Genomic DNA, 21,266 nt, shown 5'->3' on the forward strand with positions numbered 1-21,266 from the left:
TTTTCCACAATTTAGTCAGTCTAGTCTTAATTCTGATTTATCTACGTTTATAATCTATATATATACTTAATTTTTAAAGTGTTTAGATTGTCGGGTTATGGTTAATTTGAATATATATGTGTGAGTAAATGGATGCTTGGGTCGGATCGTGGGTCGACCCGTCCATAAACTTAAAATGGTTAAAAATAAAACTAAAAATACTATAAACATATTTTCAACTTATAACCTAACAACAACAAGTAAAACCTTTTAACTAAAGTACAACCTTTTAACTAACTACACTAATAACATTTTATATTTTAAATTCAAAATATAAGGTGGAGTAATATAAAAAATGAATGCTTCTTTGATTTGTTCTCCGGTGACTGCCGGGCTTCCTTCCCTCCTCCGTCCATTACTCAATAACCAGTACAGCGATCTAAATCATCATCCGTTAGCCTCCTCCTCCTCCTCCTCGCTCCCAGAAATGGACAATACCGCCGCTTATCCTACTAGAAGTCTCCATAACAATAACAATCAAGTGTGGAGATAAGAGGGTCTCTCTGCATTCTGCAACATGATTCTAAAGAATCCAGTAAAGTGATCCATTGTTCTCCTATTGTCATTCTCATTCCCATATATCAATAAGTTTCAATTTATAAGTTGGTTCTAGGCTTTCTCAATATCCATCTTACATAAAAGCTCCAACTTGATCTAACAATGCCAGAATATGACCTTAGTAATTATTAATGGGTGTTTGAGTTATTAGCTTAAAGCTAACTTTTCTCTGAAAATGTACTATGCAGCTGCCACGGCACTGTTTGTGGTTGCAGGGATCGAGTTCAGCAAGAGAATTGTGAGTTTTATCTGATTCTGTAAGCACTTGCACCTTATCATAATAATGTGGGGAAACAGTTATATCCAAGACAATTGATCTTGTGCTTTAATGTTTTATCTTTTGGGTTGTTCAGGTAGCTCAACAAAGATGTGAAGTATGTAAGGGATCGGGGCTTGTTTTGAGGGACAGAAAATATTATTTCCGATGCCCTGGTTGGTTGTGGTACAATTCTCATTCCCTACCCTTTGCTGGCCTAAGTAGAGTATGCACTGGTTCATACTGAATGCTTTTCTCGCAAAGTTTAGAGAAATGGCATATAGCCATGCATGTATGTTTGTGTCTGATTCTGCTTTAGTACTCTGAATACAAGATGTTGGTTGTATAATGCATGATATGGAGACGAAGAATTGAAAGATTGAAATTAATATTAGGCAGCGTGAACTATAATAATAAATAAACTGTCAGTTGAAAACAACAACGAAACAAGGAATGATGGCATTTGGGTTTTTCACAATGAAGGACTCTGGGTTGGGAGCAGCTCCCCTAATTACAACCGAATCATAGTCCTTGTTGAAATCTCCTCCTCCATCACCGATTTGTCCTGCTATGGTGCGACAAACTATAACTGCCCGTTTAGTGTTATGATTATTTTTTAGCTTGTGGTCAACATTCTGGGTAGGGGATTCCCAACTGGTTGTATTCAATCGAATTCCCTGAGTTGTAAGATCATAATTGGTCTTGAAACCAGATTGAATAGTGCGGCAGACTTGACAATGAGGGTCATTACAGAGGTTGGATAAAGAAATTGAACTGAAAGAAGAGCAGTTGGTAGTCGTGCCATAGAATAGTAATAACTCATTCCCATCCACCATGATCCTTGGATGCCGCTGCTCAGTAGTGTATCCTTCTTCTCCTCCTCGTCGGGGGAATGTTTTCCCTTTCACTTCCTCCCTGTACTTTTCAAAACTTGCCACCATCTGTGTTGAGAGGTTTACCTTAAGGACTTTTGCTATGTTTCTCTTTTTTTGACTGGAATTGTATTTTGTTGTTGATGTGGATATGATGATTCTTTCAATCACATTCCTGGGTGAGTCTCCTACATTTAACTCTGTTTAACCACCACAAGAACTGATTAGTAATAGTTATAAGCTGCTAGTGATAAATGTAATTGGTGATTTTGATAAAGATAGATGATTACTTACCAGTGTATGAATAGCCGTCATAGGGAGCACAATTTGGGCTTAATGTGGTATAGGTAGAGGTGTTGGATTTGGATTTGGATTTGGATATGAAGTAATTAATGTGGTCTTTCTTATGGTTCATAATTACATCAGTTGCTGCTTTACCCTTGCAATGAACAACACTCTGCTTCAGTGACACCCATATACCTTGCATTTTCTTCTTCTTTTCTATTTGTCTGACTATTTATTTATGGGTAGGAAGCAGAAGAGCTCCAGTTATATTGGGTTGTGAAAGAAAGGTAATGAATGGATAAAACTTGGGTGGAGAAGTTGGGGAAAACGTGCATGCTCAGACGTGCACATTTAAGGGGTAAAGCAAAGACAAAAGTTGTGATTAAATGTTTTTGTTGTCTAGTGTGTAGTGAATTTAATAGATGAGATAATTAGAGAACAAAACTAACTCTCAGCCCATTTTGTTCTTTTCTTTTCGCCTCTGTACTGTTGTTCCACCAGAGCTAATATATATAGTCAACTACTTTTCTTTTGACAATTCTTAAACTTACCTTCTTTAGGGAAGCTGGTGGTTGTTTCCCAAGTTTCGAATTACCGGCTTAACTGTACAGATTATATGGGTTTGTTCTTCTACCATCATATATATTCCAACCTATCCTTCTTGTTGAGCAAAAATATACACTCTTTCAAAGTTACATGCAACTGACACCAGAAGAATTTTTTTTTTTTTTTATTGAATTTCAGCAATCAGTACGATATTTTCTTCTACAGATATAACAAACTATCCTATTTTTTATTTTGAGATTTTGGACGAAAGGTTTGAAAGTTAGGACTCGGAAAATAGAGACTACACTCAGTGTTACAATCATAAAAACCTAAAACAAGGGAATTAGACAATCTTACTTCTACTAATACTATAATGACACGATGTAAAGAGTTAAAGAAATGACTATCACTATTCTCTTTAATTAAGCTATTTTTCTAGTGTAAAGAGGAAGAAGTAGCTAGACATATATTTGCCTTATTAAAAGAGTGCTATCACTTAATAAAAGTAAAAGGGAAATGATTTAGGCATTGACATTGGGAGTGAATGCAGCGAATCCAATGTGCCACGTCACGTCGAATGGAGAGAGAGAAAAAAAAGTTTTCCTTTCTAAAAAATTTTCATTTCGAAAGATCTTCAAAACATTCTCGTCCTAGCTTTTTCGAATGTATTCATCTCTCTAAACGCGAAAGGGTTCACTCAACATGACTATTCTTCCTAACTGTTTTGAACCAGAACGATAAATTACTCCCTAGTTTTCACCTTCGAGTCCTGATTCAACTTTCGTTAAGAGAAACAAAGTTCTCATTGTCGTCGGAAAAATGTATGTTCTTAAGGACGAAACTCTAGTTTGTTCCTAGTATTATAGTTTGTTTCTTTCATAGTATTCATTATATGAACAAGGAAATCGAGAACATGTAATATTAACCAAAGTGAGAGAGAACCGGTCAACTACAAGTTTTTAATATTGGAGTTTGTTTTATATGAACAAGTTGATTCTAGTTCATTTAGATAATCATTTACAATGTTCATTTAGCTACTATAATTATTTAGAATGTTCAAATACGATTTAGAATGTTTGAGAACTTAAATATATACAGGAAATACTATTTGAAATGTTTGAAAAATGAAATATATATACATGAGATATTATTTAAAATGCTTGAAAACAGAAATATATATGCACTTAATTATCATGTAAAACTATTTGCACCTACATGTAAAATGTATTTAACACATGTAATGTGATTTACTAAAATACTTATAAAGTAAAATATGATAACAAATTTGTTAAAATCACTTATAATGCTTGACTTAATGTTTAAATACGACTTATAAAGTTTGAAAAATGAATATGTATAAGAAATACAACTTGAATGCTTGAAAACTAAAATATATGCAGTTAATTGTCATGTAAAACTATTTACACATTCATGTAAAACCATTGATACTTTCATATAAATCGTAGTAAGATCACCTGTAATGTGATTTATTGAAGTGCTTACAAAATAAATAAAAAATAATTACAAAACTTGTTTAAATCATTTATAATGATTGGTTTAATGTTCAATACGAATTATAATATTTGAAAACTGAATTATGTACAGAAAATATGACTTATAATGTTTGAAAACTGAAATATATACAGTTAATTGTCATGTAAAACCATTTATATATTAATGTAAACCGTATTTCACACTTATAATTTCTTCTACATACGCATTTATATTTGGCACATCGGATTCACTGCTTTCCTCATTCTGTCAGTCGCTACCCCTATCATCCTTCAAAGTAAAAATAGAAAAAAAAAATAGCATACATCTCTTCGGTCTTTCACAACTCTTATAATGAGTTTTTTTAGCCAAGCAGACCCTTAACAAAACTTTTTTTTATATTTCAGTTGGAAATATTAGTTATGTGTGTTTTAGATTAATTTTTGTATTTTTAACAATATATTATAGCAATGAAATAATTAAAATACAGAAAATAAACATGCAAATACAAAACAACCAAACAAACAGGCCTTAAGGCAAAACCGGACCGGTCTGATTCAATTTTTGGGTCTGGGAGAGAAATCTCGGTCGAAAACCATATCTAGCGTGATTTCTTGGTCCCACATCTAACGTGATTTTTTGTCCTGCTCTGGAAAATTTGGCCGGGGCGTGGGACTATAAAAAAAATAAATATATATATAGTGAATGAATAGATAGGTAGAAATTAGAAGTAGATATCATCAATCATATATGTTGGAGACTGAAGGTAACATAAGGAGGTGATGATCTTTATTTGTTTAGCACAAACAGCTATGTTGGAAGACAGACCTGGGAGTTCGATTCTAACTAATGGGACATCCGAACAACTGGATGAGATCGACAGAGCTCGACAACACTTCATAGCTAACCGCTCTCGAGTCAGGCCAAGTGGTGACATTCTCCTTCGCCTATAGGTCTCTCAAGCTAGTTAGCTCTCATTTGTTCATTAAATTAAATATATAACAACTCTATAAACTTCATAAATTTTCTAATAAGCTATCTCATCATTAACAAATTAACTCTAACTTTGTAGTCCTATACTTGACTCTTTCATTTTTCATTTTTTTTATAAGCTTACTGCTTAATTATATTATAATAAAGAAAAACAACTGTGAAGATGAGATGATTAATAAAGAGAGATACATAAGAAAATTGATGATAGACCTTATAAGCTAATCAAGAACTAGTTTGATGTTGGTTATTTTGGGTTATAAACTTTTTTTAAATCTTGTTTGATATTATTTGTAAAAAATATGAGTTTTTAAGTATATATTGCATAAATACCTTTATTTTGTTTAATAATAATATTATAAAACTTTAATAAATTTCTTACTTATTTTTAATGTTCGGATCTTCTGTTACAGAAGACTCTATCTCTTTTATCAATCAAATGTAGCCGAATAATATTTTATTATTAAAATACTTTCGGATTAAAAAAATATGAAATAAAGTCTGATCTGTTCCATTTTAACTCAAATGTTTTTCAATTCATTTATCATAATTGTGAAATATTAATATTTTATTAGGTTTACGATTTCTCTCTCTAGACTATTCACATTTGAATTGCGCTTCACTTATAATCGTTTCACCTAAAAGAGTAAATCAATGACGTCATTAAGATAGGTGAATCGCATTTCACTTAGAGCGCTTCACTTGTAGCATTAAGATAGGTGAATCGCATTTCACTTGAAAGAGTTAAACAATAACAGGTGAAACACGCTTCACCTCATTAGAGCGTACAGACTTTTGAAATTTTTTTATATTTTATATTTAACAAATTTATTTTTTAAAAATATTAATTAATAATAATAACATAATATTTTGTGTAAAAAATATACTATTATAATAATTATTAATTTTAAATTAACATTACAGTGACAGGTGAAAGAGTAAAACAACGACATGTCACATGTGAAACACGCTTCACTTAGAACACGCTTCACCTGAAAGAGTAAAGTATCGATAGGTGAAACGCGGTTCACTTGAGAGTGTGTTTCACGTGAGAGCGCGCTTCACTTGAACGTACAAAACCACGCTTCACCTGAGAGCACATTTCATTTGCGAATCATTTTTTATTTAACAATCTTTTTTTAATAATTTAAAATAATAATACAGAAATATAATAACTCACTTATGAATTTTATTTTATTTTTTAAGGATGTTTGGTTATAATTCAACCACTTATTATTTTTACTTAACAATAATAACATAATATTTTGAATTAATAAATTAAAAATAAAAATATATAAATATAAAAATAGTTTTCCCCATTTAGTCTTCATCTTCATACATAATATGACTCTTCACTTTTTCTTTCAAGACGATTCACGATTTGTAACTATTTGGTGAATCTTTGTTGGAAACAAACTTCTTGTAAAAATGGTACGAAACGACAACAACGAGATCGTCGTGGCGGTATCCGACAGCAATAACAACAACGAAATCGTCGCGGTATTCGACAATAATAACAAAGAAATCATTGTGGTACGCTATGAACATTGTTTGTACGAAACCTTGTTTGTAACTAACAGTGTTCTGTTCTGTTTATATTTAGGAAATAAACAACGAAATCGTCGCGGTCACTGTATCCAACAACAACGATAAATCTAGGAGGTAACGTATTTCATTAATTCTTTATTTCTTGTATTTCAAGTTGACAATGATAAGTGATATACACTGGTTTTCTTTATCTTTATAGTGTATTTCATTAGTACATAGTTGTTGTAAATTGTCCTGTGAAGCGCCTTCACCTAGTTGTTGTATAACAATGACATTGAATCTTATATATATATATATATAGGGTTTTAAAAAAGCAATATCAAAGGAGGAAGACAAAGTCTACTCCTTTTAATGTTGAATCATCAACAAATGTTAAATCCTCATCTTTCCTCGCCTCTACAACTGCAGTTTTTGAAAATCTAAATCCCCAAAAAAGGAGGGTTACTCTTAAAACCATAACCTCCCCAAATTACATTTGTAACCTTATTCAAAATCTCTCTAACCAACAAAAGGAAGTCGTTAAGGCCATCGGTTTTGGTTCCCTTCTTTCACTGGGCATCTCAAAATGCCCGGTTCATTTTTCCAAACACCTCGTGAGCATTTTCAACATCAATAAAAGATCTCTTGTATTAAACAATGGTGACGATCCAAATTGATGAAGAAGCTGAGCATTCCGTGTTGAACATTCCTATAGGAGAAATTGAAATAGTTGAGTCCATTGGAAACGACTCAAAAGACATGTATATAATAACTTCTTAATGATTTGAAAGGAAAGGCGAGACTTTCATCAAAATAAGGGAGGTCCTTAATTAAATGCGATGTCACATACAATAATAAATAACATAAGTGCATACAACAATTTTAAAATTGACTTCGTTGTCTATGTTGTCTCATATTTTTTTGTCATCACAAAATACATGATCCAGATAAACATTTTTTCCTAAAACGAATGTTTTCATTCATATGTTCTATTATTATTTATGTATAGTTTTACTTGTGAATACTTATATATCAAGTATATTAATGGAGGTTTAAAATTATGAAATTCTTAATGAATGTTGATAACATAAAATTTGAACTAATGCAAATTCACAATGAGAGGATTAGTTAAAAGCGCCGAAAAATAGCAAAAATATAATCAATCCTATTTTAATGGACATCTAGCATTTTTAATGGTAAATCTTCTATTAACATATATGTACTATATATATATATATATATATATCAGACATAAAATATATATATATATATATATTAAATTTTCACTAACATAATTAATATATTTTTCTGTTTTGCTATCTCGATTGGGTTGTTGAAAACATGGTACAATAATTTTATTAGAGGATTTTTTCAATCATCGAATGCTGGGATGACATCAGAGTGATTGAGAGAATCTTGGTAAAATCTCGAGGAAGTGGTTTTGGATGTGGTATAGCTATTCTACGCCTACCACTTCTTAAAGATCATCCTAAGATTCCAAATCATGATTGAGGAGAAGATCATCATAATTTGGGAGAGGCTTATAAAATAAAATAAACTTCATAAGTTTTCTAATAAGTTATCTCATCACTAACAAATTAACTCTAACTTTGTAGTCCTATACTTGACCCTTTCCTTTTTCAATTTTTTATAAGCTTACTGTTTAATTATATTATAATAAAGAAAAACAACTGTGAAGATGATTAATAAAGAGAGATACATAAGAAAATTGATGATAGACCTTATAAGCTAATCAAGAACTAGTTTGATGTTGGTTATTTTGGGTTATAAACTTTTTTTAAATCTTGTTTGATATTATTTGTAAAAAATATGAGTTTTTAATTATATATTACGTAAATACCTTTATTTTTTATAATAATAATATTAATGTTTTTCACTTCATCTGTCATAATTATAAAATATTAATATTTTATTACGATTACGATTTCTATCTCTTTAAATTATTCATATTTGAATTGCGCTTCACTTACAACCGCTTCGCTTGAAAGAGTAAATCAACGACATGTGAAACGCAGAGCGCTTCACTTAGAGCATTAAGATAGGTGAATCGCATTTCACCTTAAAGAGTTAAACAATAACAGGTGAAACGCGCTTCACCTCAGAGCGTACAGACTTGTGAATCATTTTTTATTTAATAAATTTGTTTTTCAAAAATATTAATTAATAATAATAACATAATATTCTGTATAAAAAATATACAATTACAATAATTATTAAGGTGAAAGAGTAAAACAACATGTGAAACACCCTTCACTTAGAGCGCGCTTCACCTGAAAGAGTAAAATATCGATAGGTGAAACGCGGTTCACTTGAGAGTGTGTTTCACGTGAGAGCGGGCTTCACTTGAGCGTACAAACCACGCTTCACCTGAGAGCACATTTCATTTGCGAATCTTTTTTTATTTAACAATCTTTTTTTAATAATTTAAAATAATAATACAAAAATATAATAACTAACTTATGAATTTTATTTTATTTTATAAGGATGTTTGGTTATAACTCAACCACTTATTATTTTTACTTAACAAAATAATAACATAATATTTTGAATTAATAATTTAAAAATAAAAATATATAAATATAAAAATAGTTTTCCCCATAATATAACTCTTCACTTTCTCTCTCAAGATGATTCACGATTTGTAACTCTATTTGGTGAATCTTTGTTGGAAACAAACTTCTCGTAAAAATGGTACAAAACGATAACAACGAAATCGTCGTGGCTGTATCCGACAACAATAACAACAACGAAATCGTCGCGGTATTCGACAATAATAACAAAGAAATTATTGTGGTACACTATGAACATTGTTTGTACGAAGCCTTGTTTGTAACTAACAATGTTCTGTTCTGTTTATATTTAGGAAATAAACAACGAAATCGTCGCGGTCACTGTATCAAACAACAACGATAAATCTAAGAGGTAACATATTTTATTTCATTAATTCTTTATTTCTAGTATTTCAAGTTGACAATGATAACTCATATAAACTGGTTTTCTTTCTAGTGTATTTCATTAATACATAGTTGTTGTAAACTGTCATGTGAAGCGCCTTCACCTAGTTGTTGTATAACAATGACATTGAATCTTCTTATATATATATATAGGGTTTTAAAAAAGAAATATTAAAGGAGGAAGACAAAGTCTACTCCTTTTAATGTTGAATCATCAACAAATGTTGAATCCTTATCTTTCCTCGCCTCTACAGCTGCCGTTTTTGAAAATCTAAATCCCCAAAAAAAGGAGGGTTACTCTTAAAACCATAACCTTCCCAAATTACCTTTTTAACCTTATTCAAAATCTCTCCAACCAGACAAAAGGAAGTCGTTAAGGCCATCGGTTTTAGTTCCCTTCTTTCACTGGGCATCTCAAAATGCCCGGTTTATTTTTCCAAACACCTCGTGAGCACTTTCAACATCAATAAAAGATCTCTTGTATTAAACAATGGTGACGATCTAGATTGATGAAGAAGTCGAGCATTCCGTGTTGAACATTCCTATAGGAGAAATTGAAATAGTTGAGTCCATTGGAAACGACTCAAAAGACATGTATATAATAACTTCTTAATGATTTGGAAGGAAAGGCGGGACTTTCATCAAAATAAGGGAGGTCCTTAATCAAATGCGATGTCACATACAATAATAAATAACATAAGTGCATACAACAATTTTAAAATTGACTTCGTTGTCTATGTTGTCTCATGTTTTTTTGTCATCACAAAATACATGATCCAGATAAACATTTTTTCCTAAAACGAATGTTTTCATTCATATGTTCTATTATTATTTATATGTATATTTTTACTTGTGAATACTTATATATCAAGTATATTAATGGAGGTTTAAAATTCTGAAATTCTTAATGGATGTTGATAACATAAAATTTGAACTAATGCAAATTCACAATGAGAGGATTAGTTGAAAGCGCCGAAAAATAGCAAAAATATAATCAATCATATTTTGATGGACATATAACATTTTTAATGGTAAATCTTCTATTAACATATATGTACTATTTTGTTTATATATATATATATATATATATATATATATTAAATTTTATTAAATTTTATTAAATTTTATTAATATATATATTAAATTTTATTAATATATACATCTTAAATTTTCACTAACATAATTAATATATTTTTCTGTTTTGCTATCTCGACTGGGTTGTTGAAAACATGGTACAATAATTTTATTAGAGGATTTTTCAATCATTTAATGCTGGGATGACATCAGAGTGATTGAGAGAATCTTGGTAAAATCTCGAGGAAGTGGTTTTGGACGTGGTATAGCTATTCTACGCCTACCACTTCTTGAAGATCATCCTAAGATTTCAGATCATGATTTGGAAGAAGATCATCATAATTTGGGAGAGACTCAACATGAGATGATAGATTTAAGATCTCCAACGAATAATGAAAAAGTACTTTATGTGCAATTGTACTGTCATTTGAATTCCTTCACATGTAATTATACTATTATTGTGTAGACTTTAAACTATTATGATTTCAAAATACAGATATTGATATTCAAAGTCGCCCAAACATTCAAGCATATGGCACAACAACTGTTATATTTATTAAGCGAGTTGGAGAAACACAATATCGATCATAAACCGGTGGCTTCCGTACTCTAACCGAGAGGCCTTAGCACCCCATCCGAGAATCCTAAGTAGGACCGATGGAGACCTGACCTAGGACCGAGGGATTTTAGCATAACCGATGAAAACGAACACAAGACCATGGACACTAATCCAAAGGCCTGTTTGGTTCTAATTTTTTTGGAACCACAAATCATTTTCTAAAAATTCCAAAACAAAACAGAAAAATATTTTAAAAATATTTTTGGGATATTTCAAAAAAAATAATTATTTTGAAAAAGGCTCGTTTGTGATTTATTTTTAATCTCTAATGCCTTTTAAACTAATGTTCTTCATGTGTATTCATCTCTAGTCATCGTTAGCAACATATACCAACATTTAAATATTATTGTTACAATTTTTAAATACGCAAAAACATGTGCATGTCTAGGACTACAAGTATAATTAGTTATATGAAACGTTATGCAAACAATTTTTAAAAGACAAGACTTTATATAATAGAGACGGTTTTTAAAACGGGTACGGAGAATGAAGCGCTAAAGTCCTTTCCTGAGTATCACCAAACTTCGAACTAAAACAAAATTCTTGTGAAAATACGTTTGTACACGTACACCTTTTATTGATTTTAAAAATCAATTGGCGACACTATTTCAAATAAATAATCTTTTAAATTAATTATTTTTAATTAATAAACACAAATTTTTAAAAATCAAATTTTAATTTGATTATAAAAAATCTAAAGATGTAAAATAAATAAAGAGAAAGAGAAATTTTATTAGAATGATATATTTCGGTTACATTTATGTCTATTATATAGACATTATATTTAACTTATAAGAAAACTAAATTAATAATATAAAATAATAATGATATTATCACAATTTATTATATTGTGATAATATCTTAAAATATATTATTTTATATTCTAATAATATTATCACAATTTATAGTAGGAAATCAATTAGACTAATTGATTGATTTGCTACTAACTTTCTATATTTAAGAGATTCTACACTCCCTTCAAGTTGGGTAATAGATGTTGAGATAGTCGAATTTTCCACATACTTCCTCAAATTGACTTGGAAAGAGATTTGATGAGAATGTTAACCACCTAAGAGGAAGAGTCTTGGACAATTATGAGAACAGAGAGGATGTTGTCGAGGGGATGAGATGTTGATGACAACGAGTGATAGTTTGAATCGCTAGAGTATCACTGGATGGTGATGATAGCGAGTGACATTTGAATCGCCGGAGTGTCGTTGAATGTTGATGACAACGAGTGACGTTTGAATCAATGTAGTGTCGCTGAATATTAATGACAACGAGTGATATTTGAATCGCCGGAGTGTCACTAGATGTGAATGACATCAAGTGGCGTTTGAATCGCCGGAGTGTCTTTGAATGTTGATGACAGCGAGTGACGTTCGAATCGTCGGAGTGTCGTTGAATGTGGATGACAGCGAGTGACGTTTGAATCGCTGGAGTGTCGCTAGATGTTAATGACAACGAGTGACGTTCAAATCGCTAGAGTGTCGCTTAATGTTGATGATGTTTGGACATATTAAGTCCGGGAAAAATCTATCGAGACATGAAGATTTACAAATTCGTCCGAGATATAAAGTGTAGTTTTGAAATGACGTCTCACTTGTTTAACATAGTGGGTGTTAAAATATAGATAAAAAGTACTTAGGAAATATGAGATAATATAATTATTTGAGTTCTCCTCCAATGGATATTTCCACCATTGGAGGAGGCAATGGAAGATTGTGAACAGGTTTCTTCAAGATGGAAAAGCCTGTTGTGATACCATGTAGAATAAATAAAGAGAAGAGAGAAATTTTATTAGAATGATATGTTTCGGTTACAAATGTTATGTCTATTATATAAACATTACATTGAACTTATAAGGAAACTAATCTAATAATATAAAATAATAATGATATTATCACAATTTATCATATCGTGATAATATCTTAAGATATATTATTTTATATTTTAATAATATTATCAAAATTTATAATAGAAAATCAATTATACTAATTGATTGATTTGCTACCGACTTTCCATATTTGAGAGATAATTCTACAAAATAATATTTAAAATTGAACCCAACTTAATTATTTTTATAATTAATTTCAAAACTGTTAGAAATTATTTAAAATCTATTAAAATCATATTTAAACAAAACTTATCTATAATTAAGGATGACAATCAAAAGACCCTAAAAAAATGATTAGTAGCATTTATGCATTCTAAAAAATAAAGATTACAAATAGAAAAGACTACATTCAAACCTAATCATTCCAGCCTGACATTTTCGCATGTCATTCGTTTTTATTGAGAGGCATTATTCTCCCTTTCTCTTATGATGAAAGGAGATTATATTGAAAAAGATGATGAGTATTGTTCTTTTCTCATTTTGAATTCTCTCTTTATACGAGCCTATTCTAATTAACATAATTTTATTATGTTTCCAAAAAAAATTGTGAAAATTTTGGTGAAAGAACGCTAAAAAAGGATTAAAATTCGATTTCAAATAACCCTTTTATAAAAAATAAAACTAATAATCATGTGTAGATGAAATTATGTTCAATTGATGCAACATGATTCTCGGCCAACGGATCAACGCTATATTTTCATCTAGCGCCCATGGATCATTCATGTGGCCGGATATAACGAAGCCAAAGCGCGCCCGAGCCGCATGGAATCAACTAAACTAACGGGAAGTTGACGCCCATTAGCCTAGCCGCCCAAACGCGGATGGATCTCCAACAGAACACAACGACGCATTTCGGTTAAACGAAACGACGTCGTTTCGTTTGTCTTTCTCGGTCGAATAGGGTGATTGTCGGAATCGTGATCGATCTCCGACGATTCTTCTATTATCTCCTTCGTCAGTAGATCTTATACACTCATTTTTTTCACCCATGTGCTCGCCTTAACCTCGCCATCAATAGCCTTCTACCTAGAATCACCACATTAGCCTAGAACTAGGCTTCCACAAATGAGATAGAATTTAGGGATAAGAATTCCGGTGATCAAATTGGAGTTGAATTCATCCTCCTCAACCGACCTAAACCTAGTATAAATAGTCTAGCCAGGAACAACTCGAAGAAATCAAATTCCGATCAAGAACATATTTTTGTAAAATCTTCTCTGTTTATCACAGCTTTGATCTAGGCTTCGGTAAAGTTTCCAACAACTCATTGTAGTGTTATCTAGCTGTTGGTATGCTTCCAGATCCATTGAATTTTAATTTGTGATAAAGTTAGATTTTTATAAGTTTGATCGGTTTGATATGTTCTAGGGTTCAATTATGTGATTTCTTTGTTTAGAATCATTCCCTAGATGATATGTGAACTTTTTGTTGAAAGAGATTTGATGAAATCAACCTAAAACTAAAAAAAATGGATTGAAAATCTAGATTTTTTTGAAATTCATGTTCTTGAGCTTTAACCTTAAATTTTTTATTCAAATGGATGATAAAACATGTTTGTAAACATGTTAGGATGATTTCTAGATCATTGTAACTTCATCCCGATCATGTTTGATCAAACTGAAATTTTAGAAAAAATGAGTTTGAATTTAATTTTGAAAAGTTGTTACAGATCTTGAATGATGTTCTTGTTTTGGTTGTGTTCGACTATATTCGTCATTGAAAATGTCCAAAGACGGTTAGTGTTATGGTACTTGGATCACATCCCAATGTCTGAATAAAGAAGAAACTAACAGCCCCAGAAATCTCAACCCGTGCATTTGGCGAGTTGTTATGAGGGAGGGAAAGCATGGAAAAAGTAAAATAAAAAATAACCCAGGTGTCAAAAAGCATATTTTCAAGGACAGAACTTGTCGCATTATGTTAGGGAGTTGGGTGATAATAGATCCTCTGCATCCCAAAGCGCGCTGGTTGGCTTGGTCTAGAAAGGCATGGGACTTTATGGACATTGCTTGGGCCTTTTTAAGTAAAGACTGACTACCTAGTGATTTACTCTAAATGAGACCTAGAAATGGCCTAATTCAAAATATCCAAAATTTTGACCTAAAAACAGTTTTGAAAAAATGATCTTTGTAGAGATCGATTGATTAGGATTAGGGCTTGTATTCCTTACAATCATATGAGTCAACTGCAACTTACAAATCATGATTTCATGATCTGTATCAAAAGTTATAGAACCTGCAATTCTTAACCAATTCAAGAACACCCAGTCTCCAATGACCGAGTCCTATAGGACCAAGACCAAGAAACAGGATCGAGAATCTTTGGTCCGGACCGGGACCAAGGACCGGTGTTCTTGAGTCAGGACCGAGACTGAGGACCGATGTTCTTGAGCTAGGACTGAGACTTAAGATCAGTGTTCTTGAGTAAAGACCGAGGAATCCGATCGAGGTTTCTAACCTCGGACTGAGAGGTCTAACCTGGGATTGAGCCTCTTAGGTCCACGACCGAGAAAGCCTAGACCTAGGACCGAGCCTCCCAAACCTAGGAATGAAGAGCCTGAGTTCAGGACCGAGCCTTCTAAACCCTAGGACTGAGCCTCCCGAACTCCAAACTAAGCCCTTTGGACCCATGCATCCACGCTCCTGAGCCTTGGTCCAGACCACCCTGATCTAGACCGAGCCCATCCGAGGCCAAATCGGTAAAACCGAACCTAGACCATATGACTCCGGTCCTAAGGCCGGTTTGGTTCCACTTTTCAAAATCCAAAATTATTTTTGTAATTTTGGAACCCCAATCTATTTTCAAATAATTCTGAAAGGTCGAAAATAATATTTAAATATTTTCAGGATATTTCCTAAACGGATATTTTGACCCAGACCCTATGACTCCTGTCCTAAGGCAGGTTTGGTTCCACTTTTTAAAATTCAAAATTATTTTTGTAACTTTGGAACACCAATCTATTTTCAAATAATTCCGAAAGGTCGGAAAATGATATTTAAATATTTTCGGGATATTTCCTAAACGGATATTTTGACTAAGGCCCCGTTTGGAATTTATTTATAAATTTTAACACTTTTCTGATATTTTTCAAGATTTTTACTCAGTTTTATATCAACGCAATAATAGGTACGCTCTTTTAAATAATTTTGTAGAATTATTTACAAAATCTAAACATATCATTGTTTAGGACCTCCAGACTACTAATTGAAGAAAATAAATGTTATAAATAAATTTCAATAGCCAGGTTTTTTTTTTATAAATAAAACTGTCATTTAACGGGCGTTGAGGACATAGTGCGAAAGTTCTTTCCTGAGCGTAATAAAAAATCGAACTCCTTATAGAAACTCTGGTATAAAGTACGTTTATACACATATACCCTTTTATTGTTTTTCTAAAATCATTTGTCGACTATATTTTCAAATAAATAATCTTTTAAATTAATTGTGTTTGATTAATTTAAACCGATTTTTTAATCAAATAATTATTTAATCACCAAATTATTAAAATTTAAATAAATTAATTATTTTTATATAATTAATTTTTAAAGCTCCTAGATATTTTCAAAATCTTTTAAAATAATTTTCTTACACAATTTGGCATGTAAAACAATAATTCTTTTAGAAAAGAGATTTTATAGGGTTTTGGTGATTAGTTACACGTAAAAAAGGGCTTTGGCGCTATTCTCGTATGCCCGAAATAGTCTCTAATTCTAATACTTTAACCATTTTTAAAAAATATTTTATACATATTAAATATAATAATAATAATTTTTCTCAAATAATAAACTAAGAAAATAAAGGGAATTAAATTTTATTATATTCATAAATTAACTTTATGATTATTAGGACACAAAAATTAAATCAAATATTTAAAAATGAATCCCAAAATTTATTTCTATTAAAAATATTATATTTTTTATTTTTATAAAATGGTTAAAAAGTCATTTAAATGTAAAAATAAGATAAATAAAATAAAACAGAAACAAACTGAGTTAGCAAATTCATCTTCAACCTCCCATTCTTGCAAATTTTTACTGTAAATACATATTATTGGGGTTTCCTTTGATATCTTTTTCGGTTTATTATTGAACAAGGAACTCAAGAACAATATTCCCGTTTTTCTAATTATATAATTTAAATTTGGATATTTTCAATATAAAGTTAATAGAATAAATTTATTTCAACAAATTAATTTTTAAGTTACTCAATCTCAATTAACAATTTAAATTTAAAAAAATTAAACTGTAAATGAAATATACTAAACTTATGTATCAAATTTAAATTTGTAAATGGAATTAAGAAATGCTTTCTAAAATTCTACAATATTATTGAAAAGATAACTAACGCTAAAACAACCTTACACGAAATAATGGGAAAAAATAGTAAATATGATTTTAGCTTTTTTTTTCTCTTCCTCCTTATGTCATTTTGATATTTATGGTGGTCTGAATATTTTGGCATTATTTTCAGGAAATAAATTTGGAATTCATTAAAATAAAGAGCACCATTATTAGTTCTCTAAAAAAATAAAATTACCCTAATTATTTTCTCAAATAAATTAACATTAATATATATATATATTAGCCTATTTATTTGTACAAATAAATAAATTAATATATATTAGCCTTTATTTATTTGTTAATTTATTTTAATAAAGCATATAAAATAAAATGAAATATTTAATAAAAAATGAAATCAATTAAAATTCAACATATTTATCATACTATTATTTATTTTGCAACACCTTATCATAGTTAATAGTTAGAATAAAATTTATTTTTGGATCTAATTAGATACCATGTTATTCACTAAGTAATTTTATTTTTCAAAAAAAATATTTGTAGGCTCTAAATTTATTTTAAAATATAAATTTGGGGAACAAAAATGAGTGTCTACACCATATTGAATGACATAAAGCACGACTTGTTGCTAAATGATTTCATCAACAACTTGGTATTGATTATGCAGAAATATTTAGTCTAGTGGTCAAACCAACAACGATTCGCATCGTTTTAGCTCTTGCAGTCACTCGTGGGTGGCTGATTCATCAGTTAGACGTGAGTAATTTATATTTACATGGTACACTTGATGAAGAGGTCTACATGGCACAACCTCCGGGCTTTATCAATCAAGAATTTCCTGATCATGTATGTCGTCTTCATAAAGTTATTTATGACCTCAAACAAGCCCCCCGGACTTTGTATGCTACATTCCGAACTACATTACTTTCTCAAGGTTTCAATAAAGCCAAGTCATATATGTCTTTATTCTTATTTCACTCCAGTGATATTATTTCATTCATTCTCGTCTATGTTGATGATATTGTCTTCACAAATAACTCTACAACTTATATCTTTACAATAATTAAACGTCTATGTGAAGCATTTCCAATAAAAGATCTTGGTCAGATATAACACTTTTTAGGAATGGAAGCAACACGCAATACCTCAGGATTATTTCTATCTCAAACAAAGTACATTAATGATATTCTTACACGTGTTGATATACTTAATGCCAAGCCACTCCACACCTCTATGGCTTTAGGTTCATCTCTCTCTCGACATGATGGTGATCCACTTTTTGATCCTACAATTTACAGAAGTATTCTTGGAGCTCTTCAATATTTAACACTTACTCGTCCTAATCTAGCATTTGCAGTTAATAGTAGAGCATGTCAGTTTATGCAAACTCCCACCACATCTCACTAGATAGTTGTCAAACGAATAATGTGATACTTAAAACATACTCCCAATCATGGATTATTCATACGATGCACATCAAATTTGAACTTGACGGTTTATTCCGATTCAAATTTGGCCGGATATCCAGATGACAGGACAACTACTTATTGCATTTTTTCTCGGCGATAATCTTATTTATCGGAATTCAAAGAAACAACAAGTTGTGGCTCGATCTAGTATTGAATCTGAATATCGTGCACTTGTCCATGCAAGAACTGGCTTCAATCATTATTTAGTGATTTGAGAGTTAATTTACCAACTTCTCCTACTCTATGGTGTGACAATATCGGTGTTGCATTTTTATCTATTAAATAAGTGTTTCATGCTCGCACAAAATATATAGAAATTGATTTTCATTTTTTTTGTTCGTAAACGAGTTGCAAAGAAATTGTTTCAAATAAAATATATTTCTACTAAGACCAAATTAAGATTTCACTCACTTGCATAGCGACCCATATCGGGTTTCAGACTTGGCGGGTGGGGTCGCCTGTAGAGGTGTAGAGGTGATGTCGTTGAATAATTGCCTGGGAATGTTAAAGAAGACATGTGACTTTTAGTAATCGACTAAAATCAAGTACTCTTATTTTTACTCTATAGACTTTTTTTTTTCTTTTTTCTTTTTTCTATTTTTCTATTTTTCTTTATTCTTTTATTTTTGAAATTTAATCAATTCAATTCATCAATAATAACAAGTAGACATCATTGCTCTCTTCATGTAATATCTTTTAATTCTTTCTCTTAGTGTTTATCTACAAAGGGGATTTCGAGTCTACTTTCTCTGGCTTGTGAATCTTGATCTCATAATTAGAGAGCATTTCTACTTTCTTGGCTTATATACTATTCAGTTGTCATTTTTTATCTATAACACCCACTATTTTTATTATCCTAAAATTTTATCTAATTTAAATTTTTTATTTTTTATTTTTAATACTATTTAATAATTAATACTATATATATAATATTATAAACATTTAGATATATTATTTATTTTCAAATATTAACTACTTTAAATTTTTAATAAATAAATCATCAATAATAAATAATTATGTATTCAATTATATATCTATAACTTTAATATATTTTTTATTCAAAAAATTGAATTTGTATTAACTTAATTTTAAATATTAATATATTACTTAAATTAAAAGAATAATTTAATTTAAAATAAATTATATGAATTGTTTGGTTTTTATAATTTTTTATTAATATATAATTAAAAAAAACAAAAAAAAAACATCACTTATTAATAAAAATATCTGAAATATAAATATAAATATTTATTTTTTTTTTAAAACATTACATTTATATATTTAGTCTAATATAAATTTAAACTTATATTATTATAATAATTTTATATAATTAATTAATGATTAAATAAATTATATGAAAAATAAATGAAAAATAAAGAAAAATAATAAAATTTAGTGAAATAAATAAAAACTAGAATAAGGAGAAAATTAATAATAAAGACTTATTTTGGTAAGAAAAAAATATGAGAGGATGAATGATGTGTGGTTAAAAAAATTATAAAAAAAAGTTTATTATTTCTTCACACTTTTCATTTTTAAGCTAATGATGTTATTTTCTTCCTCTCTTTTCTTTCTTAATTTTTATTTTCCTATATTCATTTTTATTTAAATAACTCAATTCAAAAATTAACTCATTTTTCTAACCTCTATTATATTACATCACTTAATTTATTAATTAAAATATTTTTATTTTAAATTATTATTTTTTATTTAATTATTATATATTAATAATTTTAAGTCTTTTTATCAAAATAATTTTAACTTGTTCCATATGAATAATGAAGATTTTACTCAAAGAAATTTATTGAACAAATTCTTTTCATCAATAAATCATTATATTCATTAAATAAAATATCAAATTATTATCTTATTTAAATATTTTTACAATTTAATTATTAAATAATATTTAAGTAATGTTATAGATCAATTTTTTCTCAAATCATATCAAACTTTCTTTTTTAAAACCCAATTTTTATCTAAAAAAACAAACTTACATCAAAATAGCTCTATAAAAAAAATTGTAAACTTAACAATGAATGAAAGGTAAAGTTAAAACTGTGTTTTAAAAGTAAAACATGTATTAAATTTATTTATTATAATTTATTAATTAAAATTGATGTAATAAATTATTAAATAAATACAACGTACATGGCTTTATAATAATTACATAGCTTTATAATAAGCTGAATTTAACTAAGACTTTTTTATTTTTAAAATAATTCAAATAAAATTATTTTTTAATAATAACTTTTCAATAATTAAATCATTCATTGTATTAATTAAAATATTAAAATATTTTTTATTTTAAATTATTATTTTTTATTTTATTTATATATATTAATATCCTTTAAGTCTTTTTACAAAAAAT

At 29.5% G+C, this 21,266-nt stretch overlaps 1 protein-coding gene and 1 long non-coding RNA gene across 2 annotated transcripts; one reads left to right on the top strand and one right to left on the bottom strand.

Moving 5' to 3' along the window:
• Positions 1 to 725: 725 nt before the first annotated feature.
• On the top strand, positions 726 to 1,247 carry LOC124926718. Its single transcript, XR_007098348.1, has 2 exons — positions 726 to 835; positions 951 to 1,247. It is a non-coding gene; the product is annotated as an uncharacterized LOC124926718 (long non-coding RNA).
• Positions 1,225 to 2,267, bottom strand: LOC124926717. The gene is made up of 2 exons (XM_047466998.1): positions 2,020 to 2,267; positions 1,225 to 1,925 (listed from the first exon to the last, which is right to left on the bottom strand). Exons 1-2 carry the CDS (start codon positions 2,210 to 2,212, stop codon positions 1,279 to 1,281), a joined length of 840 nt encoding a protein of 279 aa, XP_047322954.1. The 5' UTR covers positions 2,213 to 2,267; the 3' UTR covers positions 1,225 to 1,278.
• Positions 2,268 to 21,266: the final 18,999 nt, after the last annotated feature.

Source organism: Impatiens glandulifera, chromosome 2 (assembly GCF_907164915.1).
Source record: "Impatiens glandulifera chromosome 2, dImpGla2.1, whole genome shotgun sequence".
NCBI lineage: Eukaryota > Viridiplantae > Streptophyta > Magnoliopsida > Ericales > Balsaminaceae > Impatiens > Impatiens glandulifera.